Source organism: Stegodyphus dumicola, chromosome 4 (genome assembly GCF_044657685.1).
Source record: "Stegodyphus dumicola isolate Sdum_Otavi_A_Nest chromosome 4, ASM4465768v1".
NCBI classification, from domain to species: domain Eukaryota; kingdom Metazoa; phylum Arthropoda; class Arachnida; order Araneae; family Eresidae; genus Stegodyphus; species Stegodyphus dumicola.
In genome coordinates this window covers 126289853-126311444 of record NC_140771.1, presented here as the reverse complement: position 1 = coordinate 126311444, position 21592 = coordinate 126289853, and the positions used below count along the sequence as shown (strand labels likewise).

The window sequence follows — 21592 nt, the reverse complement described above, 5'->3', positions numbered from 1 at the left end:
CCGATTTTTTTAAGAAAATCAGTGATATGTGGAAGAACTTTTAAGAAAATCTGGCTTGTTATACGTTTCTAAGCGTAACGAGCCAGATTTTCTTATAACGTCTTCCGCAAAGGCGTTCCTCTCCTTAGGCAGACAGATCTCGAATACTTTGCAATAATCTAGGTAATTCTAATCCTAATGCTTTTATAAAACAGATAATACAACAATACATTACTTTATGAACTCTAAAATCTGCAAAAACGGCATTTTTAATTATTAAGGTTTTCTATTTAAAAACAGTGTAGCACACTTATTGAGCAAGCAATAAATACAACTACATATGGTTAGATAAGTTTGTGCCCTGGATTCACAAAACAGATTTTATTTCTTCAATACTGCCCCTTCTTCATGGCAATCGTCATGCCTAGTATCTCCTAGGTGCTTCCATGAAGCTATGTGGAGTAAGTGTATAAGGTATTTCTTCCTTTTTAGCATGCCTTCTTGGTGTAGTAGCGAACACGTTCGGCGCTTATTCGAGAGGTCTGTGGTTCGAGTCCTGGCGAGGGCATTGCTCATGTTTCATGCATCCTGCTTTCCCCCCCAAAAAATCCTAATGACTCTACAGTGGTTCCGAACTAAAAGTTGGTGAATGATGATTCTTCACCACCAGGATTTGGCGATTGGGTCCCCTAAACTTCAGTCGCCCTTTAAAAGGAGGAGTATACTAGGTATATCTCCCGCCTTCGTTGAGTGAAGGTCAGCACGCTCGATGCGTATTCGAAAGGTCTGTAGTTCGAAGTTCCGACGAGGGCTTTGCTCATTTTTCATCTTTCCTGCTTCAAAATAATTTAATGTCTCTGCAAGTGTTCTGCGTAACGTTCGCAGTCTACTTTCTTTCATTTCTTTTCGCCATCGACGGAACAGCTGGCCCACTGGGTTAGGTGCTTTTCAACCTGTTAGATCCCGTCGATGGAATTAAAAATTAATACATGAATAAATAAAGAGCTTAGTACTGTGTCTTCCGGAGATTGACCACGAAAGGAGGAACATTGAAATTAGGACAGAACATGGAAAGAATGCTGAGACTAAGCGGAACACTTTTCACTGTTATAGTACATGTTAGGCATACAGTTACAATAAGGATGCTATAATAATCAGGTACAGATGTAAAGATGGTAAAATACATTACAAATTGTGGAATACATTAAATAAGTTCTGGATTAATCATAAAATTAAATATAATTAAAAGCAGCAACCTCCCCAAAAGCCATTAAAGAAATTAATATATGTACGGAGCGGGCTGCTGACGGCACGGTGTCCAAGGAAAGAAGTCACTCCAGGCTGTCAGCAGTGCTTTTAGCAATGGTAGTGCAGTCTCTAATGCGGCTGAGCATATATTTATTCTTAATTGTGTTCTTGAACCATGCCAGCATATTGATTACAGTTGGTCTTTTTAAATGTGAATTCCCTGTGTGCGAGCAGTCAAACAGATAGTGATCTGGGTCACCATCACTGCCAGAAATACATTGGTCACTATCTCTTAGGCGAAATCTGTGAAGATAGAACATATATGGGCCAAGCCCTGTCAGATACTGTGCGAAGTGCGAAGAGCTGCTATTTAAATTTTGGTTAACTCTTGGTTGGAAATCATACAGTCTTCTACCTGTGGTGCTTGTCTCCCAGTAGTTTTTCCACTGCTTCATTAGTTCATATTTGAGAGTATTTTTCAGATATGAGTGCGGAAGGGGCACACCAATGCTACTCACGTGGGGTTCATTGGCTGCGCCTTTCGCAATCATATCCGCTGCTTCATTTCCTTTAATCCCCGTATGGGCTGGAACCCATTGTAGCTGGGGCCTCAGATTTGCAGGAATCGAAATTAGTAGTTTTTGCATGTCTCTGACGATGGAGTGTCTACTGCGGCCGTTCTGGATGGTCTGCAAGTTTGACATTGAGTCTGTGTAAATTATTTTATACCTGCCATTGTTAGCAGTAAAGTCCAGAGCTGCCTTTAGGGCTGTAAGTTCTGCCAGAAACACCGAGTTACTGGGATGAAGTTTCTTAGCCCAGGAATGGATTACGAGGTCACCCTCCATTGCACACCAGGCACTGCCAGTCCCGAGTTCTTCTTTGGAGCCATCAGTATATACGACTAAGTATTGTACTGCATTTGGAGGATTACAATTTGCTTCTATATCGAAGTCTGCAGGGTGGCAAGGAGAGTGGGCAATGTAATTCTCGTAGTCCGAGGATACATAAGTCTTACTCCAAATAGTAACGTCTTGTTTTAGTCTGATCACTCTGTAAGAGGTACGGAATCCTCTGCAGATGGCCAGAAAAAATAGTCTTTGAGCGGAGTTCAATGTATGTTGCATGTTAATCGTGACATTGACGCCCCATATGGAAACGCTATGAAGAGCTATGCGCTCAGCTATTGCTGCGTACCATATTTTGAGAATCTGCGAGAAGACACCCCAGCTAGCAGCAGCTGTTCTCCGCATTGAATTAGACAATTTATGCAGCCTTTCTTTAAGATCCTTGATGATGAGGGAGCCAGGAGAATCTGTCGTCTATAATCACACCCAAGTAGTCGAAATGTCTCACGGATTGTATGTTTCTGTCATGAAGGTTTACGCACGGAGTATGCTACTGCCTTTTTCTTGGGCTAATTAGCATTCCTTTTGTTTTTGCTCTTGAAATTGTGAGCTTATGTTCACTGGCCCAGCGCACTATTTTGTCTAATGCCTTTTGGGAATTTACCTCTAACTTTTACATCTGTATCTGTTTGAAATTAGCAATAATGTTCGAAGTCTACTGAAGAATTGCATTTTCTGAGGCTGTTTATGACAGGTAGGGGGCCCCCCAGCGGCCGAGCGGTAACGTCGCTGAACACTGGTAGTTCGGTCTGAAGTTCGAATCCCGCGAACGGGCTGGATGCATGGGTGTTTTCGTGGTTTTCCCCATGTGTAACGTGTATACGAGCCAGTTTCCCTTAGAAAGTCCTCCACGAAGGCATCCCTCCCTTTTGGCAGATAGCCCTAGTGAGCTTTGCCATAATTAAATACATCTACAACAGGTAGAGTATCAGTGTACACTTCAGCTTTCAAAATCTCTAATAAGAAAGTCTTCTGCCAAGGCAATAGCCTTTTTTTTTTTTAGAGAGAGAGCTTCCTTCGGAGGCTTGCTGTTCAGTAGCTCTCATTCAAATCTCAGAACGGCCATGATGCAGTGTGCCATCTACAGCTTTTAGTTAGTTATTTCTTAGATAGCATTGATAAACTGGTTGTTGTTTCAAACATTTCATTTTTGAGCCATTTTATCATGCGTTTGAATATGAATGCTACTGTATTTTTTTATTTTGATGCTGATATCGTAGCGAAGAGGAGCCGCAACGTTACTACCGATAATCCAGGGAAAGCAATGCTTGGTTCAATTATGAGAGACGAATATATATTTAAGGGGCTAGGTCTATTAGAATACGATCATCGAACTGTAAAACACTAAAATAACATTTTCAATCTTGTCAATCGTACTAATACTTAATAATTAAATTCGGGCTGGGAGATTCTGAAGCTAAAGATTCTGCTTAACATGCGAAGTACTGCACAGCAAATGCTTACATATTATCTCGCAGAAGCACGGTAAAGATCGTTTAATAAAAGTGATGACTGTTTTGTGATCATATTGCGCGATATTTATAATGTATGCAGCTAGGCAATTCATAAAAAACCTTTTTAAAGGCCACTTCTGCTTTTGTTCTGCAAAATTTGAAGGAATTTATGGATGACTTTCTAAGGAAAATTGGAAAAACCACGAACCGGCCATGCAGCCAACTCGCTCTCCCGGATCGAATCACCAGTGTTCAGCGTCTTTACCGATCAGCCGCTGATGAACCAAATTAATTAATCGAATAATTTTTATTTATGTATTCTTAATTATCTGCATTTTTTTTCCATATTTCCAAATAGAGTTTCAGTGGTACGATCTAAGAAATAAATTACTTAAGTAAAAGCCATAGATCACATACTTCATCAATACCTTAAGAACTTTACTGCTACACCTCGTTCTAGCAGTCATAAACTCATAAATCATATCTTTCAATATAACATGCTTTTTCGTTTACATTGCTCCTGAAAAAAGCATCTAATATTAAGAACATTGTATAATTTTCTTCTACTTCTTTGATCGTTCTATAACTTTCATTATGGTATTAGTTTAAAACAGGAAAAATTCTTCTAGTTACTTTGTAATTAGGAACATCCAGTCATGTGTGAGTAAAAAGGAAGAAAATGATGTTTGATATTCATTAGTTACAAAAGGAAATAACGCACAATTTTCTATTATTTCAGGATTTTCATGGACGTCTGCGTAAAAACATGGATTACTTTCATCTTCTTTTGCGCTGTGGTGATAAAAAACGCCCAGCTGTTGTATAACGGTAAGTGATAATAAAAAGAAACTTCTCATATTTTGTATTACGGTTCATCTTATATAACTTATTACGACTAGCTATTGCATCTTACAGGCCAGTATGGTAGATATCCCAATCCTAGTTTACAGACTCCAACAAAAGGGCACAATTCCGGCTTAGAAAAAGCAAAAGCTTCTTCTGAGTCAAAGCCCCTTTCTGGTCCGACGGATACCTTCTACACTATTTTCTATTCCCTGCCTCAACCTAGAAGCAGAGGTGGTAAGAATTTGAATTTCACTCTTCCTGGATCGTCAGAAGAAGGTTATGGTATACAAGCAAGGTAATATGGGAATGATGATTTACATTGTTTGAGACATAATATGAGAGTTTTTTTTCTTTTCCTTTCTGAATGTGTTTTACTACTTAATTGTTCAGTAAATTGTTTAAATTTTTCTTATATAATGTTTATGCAGAAATAAGGTAATACCAGATTCAGTTTACCTCCACTCCACTATTGCTCTTTCTTCACAGTTTATATTTAAAGTTATTGGACAGGTGACAGGTGAGAGGACGGGGACGCCTGAAGTTAAACAGAGGTTAACAGGCGTATGTCTCGCGTCCTCCCCTGGAGTTTATTTAATAATTAAAAGTGTGGATACATTTTTAATTATTAAATAAACTACAGGGACGGACGCTGGACATATGCCTGTTAAAGTTATTGGACAGTATACTTAAGTCCAAATTTTATGCTGACTTATCAATATTAACTTAAATTCTTTATATACCTATAATCATGGCACTAACTTCATCGCGGTGGGAATTTTCTAACTAATTTAGCGAATTTTCAGATTTTCAGTAATTACATAAATATCAAATTTTGCAGTAAATATGGAGTACATTTTTGAATTTTTAAAAAAATTTTGCTTTGAATAGTCAGATAATTCTTTGTATTTTATTAGATTTAATAGTACATTTCATCAAAATTTATGTGAAAATTTTTCTGAAATGTAATTCTGCTCCAAAATTCAAACTAGAAATTTGAATTCTAAGTTATTACCGATCTTTTCAAATATTTCAGAAATCTACCATTTTTTAATGTATGTTTTAAATATGTAGAAATTTGACTTCTTAATTACTACAGCAGGTTGTTTTCAAGAGTTATATAAGCGTTCTTTTTCCTTTTAATATCATTAAACAGTTTCGAAACAAAATAATTCTGTTTTTCTAAATTCAAAAACATGCTACTTTAGATATAAAATAACTTTACTACTTTAGATATAAACTAACATACTACTTTAGATATAAAAATTAATGCATGTGATCTGACTATTTGTTCCGCTTATCTTGAGATCCAAACTAATATTGATACCGAATTATTAAAAATTTAACGTATTTTAACGATTAAGGTGTAGCGTTGCGCGCCTCCAACTTGCACGCAACCAAGAGGTGACTGTTGAAACTGGATAAAAGACAGAGTCTTGTTAAGGGTTTAAGTCCCTTTTTATTCATCGTAATAAATTACAAGTGCGTGCTCTTGACGCTCACAAACTACGCCAACTCGGCGGTCAAATAAAAATAATAACCTGAAAAGAAACTAAAGACAAGACTCTAACTACGAGGCTCTCTAAAAGTAACTAACCTCACCGCGTTTTACAATACCGCTGCTAATTCAGCAAACTTGAAGATCACGTTGAACGATTAACAATACTTCCAGGCAAGCACACAGGCCGAAACGCGGGGTTCTTCAATTTCTGGCTAACTACCTCCGCGCTCGTGAAGTAAGAACAGCACACCTCGAACTCGTTTCCTTTCTATTTAACTCAGAATACTTCCGCTGATAATTTGAATCCTTGCGCGTTCTACTAAAATTTACATACTCTGGCATTGGCAGTTCCAGGGGAAAGTAAGGCTTGATAGGAAAGGTAGTTTAAACTTAAAATAAATGTTAGTTAAAATAAATATAAACCCTACAATGGAACCATGCAATTTTCTGTGTGGTATGGACTCGAATAGCAAATCAGCGGTTTGGCATAGTTTCTGTTACTAATGCTAGACGAACAAAGCTTGGCGATTATATTAGTGCGAATCATTTGTTTCTAATTAATGAAAATCGCGGACCTACTTTCTGTTCCAAGTATGGCTCGAGTTTCAGTGACCTTACGCTTTGTAACTTACCCAACTCTAGCTTGAGATTGCTGCTATAAGTTCAAGTTTGGGATATCTCTGAGGAAGTTTCTCTTTCTGTAAAATGACTACCTTTGAACTTGTTTCATTTCGTCCAGTTATATCTTCTAATTTGTGTCCTTTTAATTGAAAAAGAGCGAACTGGTATTTATTTACGGAACTTTGCAAGAGAGAACTGTATGACTTAAATATCCTTCTTAACAGCTGATCTGATTGTATTGCATTAGAAAACGTTGTAAATAGACTTTCTACCGTTATTTTTAATTGTTCTTCATTTTCAATTCTGATGAAGAATAGTGTTCCTTGGTGGTCTAAGGAAATTGATTGTTATAGAAAATACGTAAATGCTGCTAGGCATAGATTCCAGAGTGAAAGGAACAGTGTTCTTGAAGATATTCATAAAATTAAGTATTTTGAGTTGCGACATAATTATGCGGCTAAATTAGCTAATGCCAAACTTTACTCGTGAAAAATTTTCTCTCAACTAGTAATGTTCACAATGTCTGGAAATATATATATATAAGTATGGGGCTAAGATCAATTTTGCGAACAGGATTGAGATTTCGGGAATTAAACTCCCGGAGGGCAGTATTACTTCGAGATTGAGTGATACAATTGTTGCTATAATGACAAAGAATTTCTCAAGAGATAATGCGCGTGATGAAAGAAATTCTCATAAAACTATGCCTACTGAGTCTTAGGGATTTTATATTTTATTTATGAACTATCAGTACTCTACTTCAGAAGTTACCAGTGTTATTAAAAGTCTCAAGAAGAACAAATCACCTGGGCTAGACTGTCTTTCCAATGAAATTGTACAGCACTTTCATTCAGTGGATATAAGGTTTTGGCACATACCTTTCAACCTTTGTTTACAATTAGGAATTTTTCCAGCACAATGGAAGAGGGCTCGGGTTGTTCTAGATACAAGAAATCCAGAAATCCTTATCTTGATAATATTAGATGCATTAGTCTTTTGCCTACTTTGGGAAAATGTCTTGTAAATCTCTTCATTAACAGAATAAATTGGTATTTGTGACAGAAATGTTTTTTTATAATGATTCTCAGTTCGGGTTTACGTATCGGAAGCCTGATGAAGATGCCATAAATCGTCTTTATAATATCTTGCAATATATGAAGAAAACGAAATTTATAACATTTCTTATTTTCCTGTATTTCAAAAATGCTTTTGAAAATGCTCGGTGGCCATCTATCTTAAATATTCTAAAAGGTGCTAGTATACCACATAGTATCTATAACCTGCTTAAATGCTTCTTGAACGGGATGACCGCTGAGCTTCAGGTTGGGTCTGAAGCTAAGGTTTATTCTCTCGAAAAAGGTTATTCTCAATGTCCGGACCTACTCTTTGGAACATACTAATAAATGATCTTTTAAGTCATCTTGACGGTTGTTTAAAAATTGCATTTTCAGACTACTTACATTTAATTTTCCAAGGAAAGACTTTAAATAACATTCTTTTGGGAGTACAAGAAGTGCTAGATTTTGTCTCCAGTTGGGCAATTTTGGATAAGCTCACTTTCAAGCCTTCAAAAAGTAAAGCTATGATTGTTCCCAGATAGTTTCATGAATAAAATATTGCTCCTTTGATACTCGATGATTCTCTCTTGGAATTTATAGAAAATTTTAAGTCCCTTGGTGTCATTCTTGACCAAAAATTAACACGGAAAAAGCACATTGAATTTCTTTCTACCAAATGTAAAAAAAATATTAATGGCTTTCACCTAACCGAACAAAAATACTTTTGGAGTAAGCTACGATGTTAAGAAACTGATGTATAAGCAGTGTATTGTACCTTTCACTTCGTAAGGCTGTAGTGCTTGCGGACATGTTCTTGCAAAAAAGGTTAAAAAAATAAATTCAACGGAGAATTCTTCTTAGTATTATTAGTGGTTATAGTACCTTAAGTTATGAGGCTACTTTGTTTTTGCAGGAATTCCGAATATTGATTTTGAAATTAAATATAAGAATAGTATTTTCGAGGCACTGACAACTAACTTTGGAAGACTGCATAAATGGAAATGTCCCCTTCCCTGATCTTCCTTATCCAGCTTATTTAGAGCCAATAAATTTTTGAGATTATAGAGATACTACTGAAATGAGTTTTCATATAGTTTTCTTTACAGATGGCAGCAAGATGATCAATAAGGTTGGCCTTGCATTTGTTCTTTTTGAAGGCCATTCTGAGGTTTGTTATTTTAAACACCGTATACGGAATGAAGGCACAGTTTTTCAAGCAGACCTTCTGTGTAATTACCTAGCCGTCAAATGGATAAAGGGTATTGGGACAACATTCTATAGGTATCTTTTTTGTTCTGATTCTCTTCACCTTTTGAACAGTATTAACAGCAGCAACAAATTAGTTATCGAAACCCTATTAACTGTCAGTTCGCTTAGAAATAGGGGAATTGATATCCGCTTTTCTTATCTGCGTGCTCATCACTGTTTCTATGGGAAGGAAAAACCTAATTTCTTAGCTAAAAATGCCGTAAAATTACCCAATGATATTAACATTATTATTCCAAAGATATATTGGAAGTCCTTTCATTATAACAAAACTTTTAGCTAAGTGGAATGAAAAATATATTCATCTTGTAATGCTAAAGTTAGCAAAAAGTTCTTTACTTCTATTTACCATAGACTGCATTCTGAATCTTTCCTCTCTATTAATTTTAAAGTTTTTCAGTATTTATCTGGTCACGGTAAATTTGACAGTTACCTGTTTCATTTCAATCTAAGATCAAACAATTTGTGTGAATGTTCAAAAAGAGTACCTGAAGATCTGGAACATTTGATTTTCTCATGTCCTATATTTGATGCCTTTAGATGATGCTTGCAGAACGATTTGAAAATGTTCCGAGTGACTTGGCCAGTGAACTTGGCCAGTGAAGTACAGACTGCTGTTCTCTGCTTTTGTTCGTTTTATTTATGCATGCAACTTTTAATGTTTTAATTAACTTACTTCTGTAAGCCTCGTGTTGTACATCTGTGGTACACGGAGAGATTGTATGTTTTCCAATAAACAAATATAGTACTTATTGAGGAAAATCATCGTATGTACAATACAAATAAATCTCGTTATCTATTAATAAACATTAATTACATTATATATCCAAAACGTCTACATCCACCTTAATTGGAACCTTGATCTTAAATAACAGGGCTGATTACATTATCAGATTTTGACTAATTAAAAAATATATGGCAGTACGTATTTATTTACGTCATTTCTGACATTGCTTCGTAGTAAAAGTTCCTCTTCTTGAAGAAATCTCAGTGCAGATGTTTTGTGTTCTCGATATTTTTCGCGAAGTGTTGATGTAAATTTCAAACCGCGAAAATTTCAAACCATTCCACAAAGTTTGCTATTTTTTGCAGCAAAATTATTACCTTACATATTATGATTGCATGCATACATATATTGTTGTATTTATATCTTTATTGCGAATAATTATTTAATTTATTCATTTTTACTTACTTCTACGAAGTAAAGGAAATATTTAATCGCAATTTAGGGTATTATATTTCCACAGAAAAATCCTTTTTGACAGTTTGCGAATCCATTTGGATGATTTCTCCTTGCGTAATATCTGTATGTACGGACAGAATAGAGGAATGACGTTTCCATAACGAATTGTAAAGTGGACTGATAAGAGAATTTTTCATGGCATCTCTATATAAACGCATGTATGTATATATGTATGTATCTCGCGTAATTCAAAAACAATTAGCCGTAGGATTTTGAAATTTCATTATGTGACTGCTATAACATCTAGTTGAGTACCTTCCTTTTTATGGCAATCGGCGGAACCAAACGTGTGTACATTTACATATATATATATATATATATATCCATCGTCCTATTCGGCTTAAAAGTTCTTACTCAGCCTTTATTTTCGCAATCGTTGGACATAAACATATACTTCAAATTACAGAAGTGTTTTAAATAATGAAAATATTCATGTTTTGCCAATACCAAACTAAAAAAAAATATTTTCGACAAATAAATAAAATTTAATGCGGTTTCTTGTTTTTTACACTTTGGGAAAGATTATAATCGTTATGAAAAATATAGAATTACGAAGTCTTTAACTCCCACGCGACAAGAGTTGACGGCAATATTTAATTTTAAACTTTGCAAATTTTATGTCATTTTCATCTTGCTCTGAGAGATCGCTTAATTGAGTTAGAATAATTCGAGAAAATAAGTTAAAATGAGGTGCAGCAAAAATTGTATATAATTTAATTAGCTGTATCAGGAAGTCATGTGGTGTTCACAGCAAATTTGTTTTATGATCGGGTAACATATTTAATGTTAATTAGTTTAATAGAAAATTTTTTGCAATAGTAATAACAAAGCATTGTTTTTAATAAATTGAAAACTAAAAGAACTATTATTACATATATATATATATATATATATAATGGCATTTTCAGAGTTTTTAATTAATGTCTCGGCTGATTAAAGTCGTACAAAAACGAGAATGATCAAAATGGCTTCCCACGAACTTTTGGAATCTGGGGTATCTCTCTCGAAAATCAACTCCCCGCCGCTCCGGAGGAGATGATGTTATAAAAAAAAACAAATAGACAGGCACGCAGGAATATTAATAGTATTAATACTGAAATGAAATGATAGGTGTCCATAAACTTAGTCTTCTTTACATTTTTAATACAGAATTTTAGAAAATAATAGATCATAAGTAACTGCTTGAATGGTGAAAAGTTTAATATCTGTTTCATCTGTGAAAAAACTTGTTCGAAACAGTTAAATTCAAGTACGTTATTGATTTATATTTAAATTTATTAATATATTCTCAAACGAAATATTAAAATCATTTTATGATTATTTTAAAATATGAGAAAGTAAAGTAAACGATATTTCTAAGAACGAAACAACGAAAGAATTAAAATTGAAACGGGCCTGCAAAGCCAAACTACTCTTTTTTAATTTTTAATTTTATTTTAGATATTAAATTTTTATGGTATTGGCATATCAGATTTATATACAATTTTAAGTTAGTAGTTGTTTAAATTCACTGGTTTCCTTAACAAAAAAAATTGTAATAATCTAAAAACGCAAACATTTTAGAGAAATTTATTCGAAACACCAATAGTGTCGCTAATAGCAGAAAAGTATACAAATATTTTACTGCAGAAATATATTTAGCCAGAAATTAGCTCCTGCAGGAATTTTCTTGGAAAATGAGCTGCATTAGGTAAAATATTTTCGTATGTGGAATGTGGTTACCCTTTACAGCAGTGTAAGAATGGCAGTGATGTTTAAAGCTATTTTTCAGTGCTGAGAATAGTTCAAGAAGAAGTTATTTAAAAGTAGTCTCATTATTCTTTTAAAGTACTTCTGTTCTGCGATATGTATATCTCTAAAGCTTCCTACAACATACATATTCAGACAATTTGTAAGACCAGTTTGAATGTAGGCTTTGATTTCACTTAAAAACAATATTCCACTAATAGCCGTCAATATAAAAGCGTTATCATATTTCATCATAAATGGTTTGCTATGCTGCCTTCACACTTCTAAATTTGAATCTTTCACTTAACAAGAATAAAACATCCATTGCAGCGTCTCATTGATAGATGTTTTGTAATGAAAATTTGTATCTCGTTCTTCCTAAGTAATGTCTCGAATCGTTCTAGTGTAAGTAGTATCTTCAGCTAATCGGGGAAAGGTACAGTTCTCCACTCGTTTCTGATCCAGTAATGTTTGTTACCAGCTAGTACGGAGAATTTAGCTATTTTTTTTTTTTTTTTAAGTGATGAAAGATGTTGGACGGCGGAGAACTGTTTTACTTAATGGAAGCTAAATCAATTCAGACGGAGTTATTGGCAGGTTTCCATAAATAAAAGTTCTCCGGTTATCAAAATTGTAATCAGAAAGCCAGTTTTTATTTGATTCACTTTTAAAACCGGAACCGTGAATCTATGACAAAATTAATATTGCAAGAAGTATTTAATCTTGTAACTTTTTTAAACTTCTTGCATACAATTTAAAATCGGTGATCAGTTTTGTCATCAATCACACCAATAGCATTTTGCCATCAGTGCTACTTTTAATGCTTTAATTATTCAGTGTATATTAATTGCGAATAAAACTAAGTTTCCCAAAGTTATTGAATAGTAATTGCTTTACATAACTTGTCACACTGTTAGATACTTCTGATATGAAACATATTTGCATAATGTGGCTACATATTTTTATGAGGCTGTTATCAACTGTTATTATTTTATGTAATTTGTCACTTTAATAGATACTTTTGCGTCCAACCATCGGACAAGCGGTAAAAGCCGCTGAACACTGGTAGTTCAGTCTGTGGTTTGAGCCCGGCGAACGGGCTGACTGTATTGCCCTTTTCGTGGTTTTCCCCATGTGTGACGTGGATACGAGACATTTCCCTCTAAATAGACCTCCACGGGGCATCCTTTGCTTTTCGTGTAGTGTCTAAGGGTGGAGCACGCAATAAGTTTAAAAAAATAGATATCTTCGATATGTGATTTGTTTGTATAATGTGGCTTCTTATTTGATGTGACACATGCCTTTATGATGTGGTATCAATTTGCAACTAAGGCATGTTTGCAAAAAGGCACACCATCACTTCAGACTTAAATTATAAATAACATGTAAATTATAATACGCAGGAAAATATTGAAACAATTTTGGAAATTTGATTAAAGGTTTTTAGCATCACGCTAAGCTTTTTACTTCCTCGTACGAAGTAAAAAAGAAGTATTGTAATTGCGAAAATTTTCAGGCATCATATTTCAACGAAAATATCCATTTTGACCGCTATCGAATGCAATTTAATGATGTTTTTGCGTGACATCTGTATGTAAGGACAGAAAAAAAAGAATCTTTTCCCCCCAAAAAATTATAAAACTGATTTAAAATGAATTCCGAAGAGAATATTTTGTGGCGTCTGTACATACGTACGTATCTCGCCTAACTCAAAAACGCGTAGCCTCAGAACATTGAAATTTTGTATGTAGGACTGCTATAACACGTAGATGTGCACCTCGTATTTTGGTTGTAATCGGCCGCACCAAACGTATGTAAATATATGTATATATATATATATACATATATATATATATATCCACTCTGTTAACCGGCTCATTGATCTCAGTTTCTTTACCCTTATGTTTGTAAGCTGTGCATTTTTTGCTTTAAAAATGATTGAATTATATTGTTCTTATCGTCCGGTTAATGTTTTTTTATGCCTTTAGTAAATCAGCATGCAATATTTGTGGAGTTATCAACAATTTAAAAGTTTCGAACTTGGTTAGCGTATTTTTTGCCAATATAGAGAAACTAAGCTTCGCAACAACAAATATAACGCCTTCTTTTATTATTGCGAATCAAATCATGTTTAATCCATTCTGGAATTTGTTCGAGGAAATAAGGTTTGCTTCTTAATTTTTAATATAGATATTTTGAGTTTTTATGTATTTTTGCCTCGTCGGGAAGTGAGAACTGAATTAATTGAATGAGAAATACTGAATCGTCTGTAAAAAACTGTTTCTTTTTTGTTTTGTTTGCTTAATTTCTTTTATACATCGCTTTTGATTTATTATAATATTTGAATAGAACATGTGGCAACAATTAGATATTTCTTCGAATGATATAAATATTTATGAATTCTGATTTGTAATATGAACGAAATGTAACGCTATTAAGTGAAGCTAGCGCCAGAGAGAGTGTCGCTGTGGTAAACAAATATAATGAATTTTAAAGAATGCATTTATTCTATCGTGGTTTACGCGCTATCGACGAAGTAGATTTAATTCAATCCAATACGTTAAGAAAAAATGTGTACAATTTAATATTCCGTGCAACGAAGTCATGTGGTGCACACATCAGATTTTTTATTACTTGTGTAGAAGATTTTTGTTACCAGATTTATCCTAGATTATTTCATATATAATACGAACAACTAAAGTAGGAAATCAAAGAAGATGCAAATAATAATAATAACAATAATTTAATTTCTTGCTTAAATACATATTCAGAGTTGCATAAATTAAATAATTAATTAGAATTATTTAATTTTTTGAAATTTATGTTTACGAGTCTAATTAAATGAAATTGATAATTTGAAGAATAAAGAGTCAATAAATACAGAAGTCATTCATTGTTTTTTATACACATCATTAAATAAATAATGTTGGATGAGATATTTTATTGTGAGCATTTAAGTATCGTCACCAGTTTGTATATTGAAGTAATTTAATTCTTTTTCCAGGATCGTTAATAATCCAAACCTGTATCTACGCTTACCTTCCTTCCCTATTAGATCTACCAACACTAGAGACAATCGGCGGATCTCAAGGAAGACGTATGGTAAAACTGATAATTCCGATTTCAGCTCTCGCGATCAACAATTGTTAGAAAGACTGGATAGAAATCATCCCCCAGATCCATTTAACAAAATCGGCCTGAAACAAATAAGAATTGTTACAAGTTCTGCTAAGCCCACATCGAATAAAAACAACATCGATCTGAATCCACCATCTGTGTCATTAGCTAAAACATTCAACAGGACGATAAGTAGTGCTACGTTAGCTTATGCTCGCAGACAATATGATGGCAAACCATACTCATCTTGTGTTTGTGTTCCTTATTTTTTGTGCAAAAATGGCTTCGTAAATTCAGGCGGTAGGTACATAACAGCTGACAAACGGAGCACCAAGTCTTCACCTCTTCGGAATAAAGTAAGTAGATGACGGTAAACTAAAAAGGTACATTTAGAAAGTGCATTTAACCTATTGACTGAATTTATGTTATGAATAATTTTAAACAAAAAAGTATAATTATTTCTATTGAGAAAATTTGTCTTTTATTTACGGTACAGTAAACTCTGTATAAGGCGATCACCTGTAGTTCCAAATGATTTTGATCTTCTGTGGAGGTGGTTGGTTTAGAGACATTTAATATCGATGTTTATTTATTTCCTTAGAAATACCAGCCATTTTCAGAGATGCTCGTCTTAGGTGCCATGACAGTGTTCACTGCTTAGTTTTTATCATTAAGTTCAAATTCCACTAATTTTTTTTTACATAAACAAACAAACAAAAAGTTAAAATAAAATAAAATAAAATTAAAATTAAAAATAAATAAATACAACTAAAGTAAATAAATAATAATAAAAATAAATAAATAAAAGTGACAGAAAGGAAAGAAATAAAAAAATCTGAGAAAATTCAGATTTTAATGATTTTATAAGGTATCTTTTAAAGTTTAATACGATTTATCAGCGGAGACTATCTGTAAAGAAGACTCAGGTGCAACAGAAAAACATTTTACGTAGCAGATGTAAGTAAAGTACAACAATAGCAGCAACCATAAGTACAGGAGAATCAATGAGAAATTACAGAGAGATCATTCAAGGACTGAATAAAATTATTTTTTCTTCTTTATAACACAATTTGATGCAACTGTGATTTTTACGTTGCATATAACTATGTAGCAGTAACATTTGTTGCATTTATGTAGGCAAAAAACGAATATTGAAGGATACAAAAAAGGTTGTTATAATTAAGACATTATAACAACCTTTTTTGTATCCTTCAAGGTTGTTATGTTAACTACCATCTTGTAATGAGACCTGGAAACTTTTCAAATATTTCCTCCTTAAAAAACAGTAGAAATGCTTTTAAAATAAGTTCAGTGTTTCTTGCAAAATGAGCTATTTAATTGACAAGATGGCTGGAAAGGAATGTTGGGACTGAAGGGTTGAGGTTTAGACACTAAGATGAAATGTCCTGCTTTACAAAATTTTAAAACTTCTGCTTCATTACATTTCAGTAAAGACAGAAAAAATGTTGTAATAAATGCATCCGCTTTTATAAATTTCTGTGAAAAGCCTGTGGTACAAAAAGCAGGGTCACGATATTCTAATTTAATTAATCATGAATTTTTAAAAATAATTTCTTATATTTTGATTTGCAAGCTAACAAGAACTTAAATCATATGAGAATTTCATACCATCTTGTAAAATCAGTTTCTTTGAAAACTATAACACAGTAAGTGCCCTTTTTCACTATGCTAATCATACTTTCATAGCATTTCACGTAGAAAATAATATTTTTTGTAGAGAACTCTTAAAAACAATCGGAATTATTATTGGTCTGAAAATTACTCTAACGAAAAGGTTTCAGATAAAATGTTGTTAATAATTTTCATTTCCAGCTCTTTCTGACTGCATTAACAATAAAAATTTTAAAATATTTAACCAATAATATCTAATTCTTACGTGTCCACATATTATCTTTTGTCATTTGTTATTTATTTATTATAGTCTCTCATTCTATTCAACGGCGAGCCAAAAATCATGCACCAGTACACAGTAAGGAATAATTCGTCTCCGAATGTATGTGAAGAAGATACGGTTTGCTGTCAGTTGACTTTTCCCGAGGAAAATGATGACGCCGATTTATATCCGGTAGCTACACCTATTCCTGATAGTGCTAGTTTCCCGGACAAAAGGAAAGATCACAACGTCTGTGGCATTCGCAAAGCATACGGCGTTCAAAGCAGATTAAGCCAATTACAATACCCTCCCGATGTTTCCGAATTTGGAGAATATCCATGGCAGGTAAAATCAAATTTCACTCTTGTTTAATTGATTACAATGAACATGAAAGTTTGTTTTCTAAAGGGAAGAAAGCATTTGTAGAGGTCTTTCTTAAGGAAAGTGGCTGATGTTAATAATGCTGAAAAATCATAAAAATCTTCTTTTAATCTAAAGTGAGTGACATCTATCCATTTTCAAAATAAGACAATGCATTTATGGTGCCTAGTTACATGTACCCATGGCTAAATAGCTCTATGTCAGGAATTACATGCAGGCCTTAGTTCTTCGTTACAGGGTTGTCTATAAATGGTCGAGTAGTTAAGACTGCTGAACACTGGTAGTTCGATCCGGGTTTAAATCACACCGAGTGGTATGATTGAGTGCGCATTTTCGTGCTTTTTTTCCATGTATAACTTGGATAAAAGCCAATTTTCCTTAGAAAGTTCTCCTTGAATTCACATCTCACTTTAAGCAGGTAGCCCAGCCTGTTTTTTTCATAGTCAAATAAAACAAACAAAAAAAGCGAGCCATATTTATTACAATGTCACAGCCTAGCAGCAGCTTAGCGGTTAAAGGTGTTGAATATATGTAGTTTGACCTGGGTTCGATTCCAGGCGAATAGGATGACTTGCAGGCGCGTATTTACAGTTTTCTCCATGTGTAAATAGCACAAGAAAGTCCTCCCTGATAGCATCCTTCTTCTCAGATAGGCTGCCCTTTCTTTATTTCCCATGATCAAATAAACCGAATAAAGCCAATTATTATAATGTCTTTGAGATTTACATTTTGACAAAGCATTGTTGCAATTTGGCAGGAACACAAGATGCAACATGCAGTGACCTTCGAAACATTCGAAATTTCTGACAAACTGCATTTTTCTGCATTAAGATTCGGGGAAATGAATGAAAATCAAAGACTGTCAATAAGTCGAAAAATAATTCGTCCTGTAAAAGAAACAGCCATTTGAAAGCTCAAGTTTTCATACACGTCCTACATGACATTAACACTCTTAAAAATAAGGTTCATACGAAGCCTGAGAATGTTCCTCTGAAAAGCTGAATTATCTAAGAGAACTCAATTATGCCTCGACTGTCCTGGAGGACATTTCCAAGATGCTGTGTTGAAGACATTAGGTCTGTTTTGTAAAACAAGATATTGACTTACCATACCATGTTTTAGGCATAATTATTGTTGTATAAAGTAAATGCTTTACTTGACTTTTAAAAATAGGTAAGGTTAAAAGCCGTATGTTGCCCCTAAGATGCAAAAATGTGTTTGACTTCTTTGAAAATGAAATAATTATACATAGTCTACATCTGAATTCTTTTTATTGTAAAATGAACGAAGTATATTGTACCTGAAGATGCAATAATGTGTTTAACTTCTTTGAAAATGATGTAATTGTATATCGTTTACGTTTGAATTCCTATTGTTATAAAATAATTGAAAAGGACTTATTTTCTGTGAGAGAATTCTGAGTCAGGATCTGTTTAAAAATTTTTAACCCAGTAATTAAAAGAATATTCTAAGTAAAATAACTTTATTTAAAAGTGACAATCTTTAAGAAAAAGAATAAGGCGTCTCTAACTAAAATTCTTAAATAAGGAAAAAATTAAAACTTGGTGCAAATCAAGAAATCTTGAAAATATGATTCTGAGTATATAATCACATATTATGAGCATATTATCATACTTCCAAAACTAACTTTAATCCATATTAAAAAGTACACAAAAGGTATTTTTATATAGAATATATATTCGTGAGTAAAATTAAGAGAATTTGCACACTATATTGAGTTACTGAAAAACTACTGAATATATTTTAATGAAATATGGTACGAATACACATTTATAACTGAGAAAAAGGTGTACACTTCTAAAGGCATTTTATCTACGCATGGTTATCTGTAAAGCTCATAGTGCAGGGATGTCCAAAATCCATGTTATTATATCGAATTGAAAGTGAATGTAATATGGGGTATGGTCCACTCTCATAGCCAGACAGGTCACGCTGCATGACGGCATTCTGGACAGGAGGCCGTTGAAAAATCCCTGTGACAGACAATCTCACTCCTGATCCAATCCCCTTCTAGGTCTATGTTGTTCAAGTGAATCCACGTTTCATCACAAGTGAAGATCCAGTCCAGAATTTAGTCCTTGCATTAATATTCGAGCAGATTAGTGCAGGTCCGAACACGTCTGTCCTTATCTGCTTGAGTCAGCTCAAGCGGCACCCAGCGATTGAAAGTGTACATCAAAAGTTTTGCAAGTTTATGCGATGCACAGTTCGACTAAAGGACATGGCACTAACGTCTAAGTCCTTATCAAGCTCTCGAGTGGTTGCATACTGATCTTCTTCCACAAGTTACCGCAGGCGGGCCTCATCAACATCAGTAAGCAGGCCAGAGGGCTCTCCTTTTTGCATATCATAGTCCTTGTTTTTGAATTTTCGGTACTAACCCTTCACAGTTTCATATGATACAACATTAATACCTAAAGCTGTACACATGATTTTATGACTTTCTGTAGTTAGCATTTTGCAATAGAACTGGAAGTAAATGATGGTTTTAATCTTTCAGTGTGATAGTTCTATTTCAGACACCTTGTACTTAATGATAACGATACTTTTTTACAAATTTCAGAATACAGTGTTCTAAAGCAAGTCTCTTTCTTTCAAATTACAAAATATGATTAAACACGCCAATGCAAACTGTTTGTACAGACGATATTTGCGGTACCGGGAAACTTTCTTTAAAACCCGATATTTTAATGTTTTAAAGTAACATCATTTTTTGAAAAGTTATTAAAGAAAGAACCATAAAAGCACTATTAACCATTAAAAATTAAAACCATTTTTTTCTTAATCCAATAAAACTTTCTGAAGTCCAGTTCAGTCCATAAAAGAATGATTATTATTTGCTAAAATCCTTTTGACGCTCAGTTATTGTAGTTTTGAATATATATTTGTTTCAAGTATGTCGTTTTCTAACTTTATAAATACTGGAGCTAAAATTATCACACTTTCTAATAAAAAATTATTTTGCTCTCATGCTTCTGTGAAATCTAACTATCATAATTTGACTTAAATTGAAGTTTTTAATAGATCATTAAAAACTTCAGTTTAGCCTGTAATTTAGAAGAATGGCACAGAAAAGGTGTAGAGTATATTTTATATTAATCAACCCTTTTTCTTATAAATTGTAACCGTACTATCATTTCTTCTCTACCTCATTTACATTATGGTGAAAGCTAACTCTTCACGTTAGCTTTCCCCATAATGTAAATGAGTTAAGTATAATAAAGGCAGAGTTCTTAAGAAATTTCGGGAAAGATTTTGGTAAGTAAGGCTCGATGTAGTTCTACTACTCCACCAGCCCTGTCATCCAGCATTAGCCATTTTACTAACCGAAGTAAATTTTGTCCTTAGAATTTGAGTCAACGCTTAGTTAGACTATTTGTACTGTAGACTCCTACATCAAATCCATTTAAATTTTCAAGTTTCTGTTAACCGATTCCTCTAATTGCTGTATCCTTTGCCCCTAGGTTCGGATCCTGGACAAGCCATGAATGTTTGTAAGCGTATAGTATCTGTATGGGAGGGGAACACCCAAAATACATGACGAGCTAAAAATCCCGTCAAGAGGTTGGGGGTAGGGGAAGAGGATTAAGAAATCATCGGACTGCCTTCCTCAAAATTGGAGCGAAAGCTTAACAGTGAGCTAGGCTCAGTAATACTCAGGGCCGGATTAAAACTTCTAAAAGTCCTAAGAGCACTCTAATAATTTTAGTACATCCACATAAATTTTCGCCTGGTTTTTTCCCATTCATTCTCTCTAGGTCTTGGTTTACCTGCACCATTTATTCCATGGGAAAATCGGTGAGGGGAAATGTTTTTGATGCCCTGTTTCCTGAATTTCTAAGGACTTTTCTATAGTGCCCTTTTCTTTGGTGTCCTAAATACATGCTGATTTTGCTTAATAGTTAATTCGACTTTTGCGATACCTCAATCGTCTGTGGTACTACAAAAGTGCTTTAAAGTTTTTAATAAAGAGGTTGTTTAAACCTGCTTAGAAATCTGTTTTACTTTCACATATGGAGCGATAACTTGCTTCTCAGTTTTAGTAGGGTTGACAAACTTTTAGTTGATTTACAGAGGCCTTAAAGGGAAGGCCAAATGAATTAATTGTGTTATTGCATTTTTTTAAAGATCCTCTTAATAACTGGGAAAATGTGAGGCATAAATGCCTCACCTTGCAGATGAACTGTTCAGTTAATGTTTGCAGTTGGTCTGTAAAGTTATCCGAGGCGATGAAAAATATTTATTAAAAAAGTAAAAAAAGAAAGAAATTCAGGTGTTGAATCTTTCATACTAACCTTAAGTTAAAAGGCAAATGATAATTCTACATAGG

The 21592-nt window shown here is 33.9% G+C and overlaps 1 protein-coding gene across 1 annotated transcript in view; it reads left to right on the top strand.

Annotated features, from left to right (window-relative positions):
* LOC118189077 (phenoloxidase-activating factor 2-like) overlaps positions 1-21592 on the top strand; it is a 47956-nt gene that overhangs the window by 10166 nt on the left and 16198 nt on the right. The window contains exons 2-5 of the mRNA XM_035359621.2: positions 4329-4417; positions 4505-4730; positions 14854-15322; positions 16909-17205. Of these exons, the coding sequence (XP_035215512.2) occupies positions 4336-4417; positions 4505-4730; positions 14854-15322; positions 16909-17205 (1074 nt within the window). The 5' untranslated portion in view covers positions 4329-4335. The remainder of the gene's footprint in view (positions 1-4328; positions 4418-4504; positions 4731-14853; positions 15323-16908; positions 17206-21592) is intronic.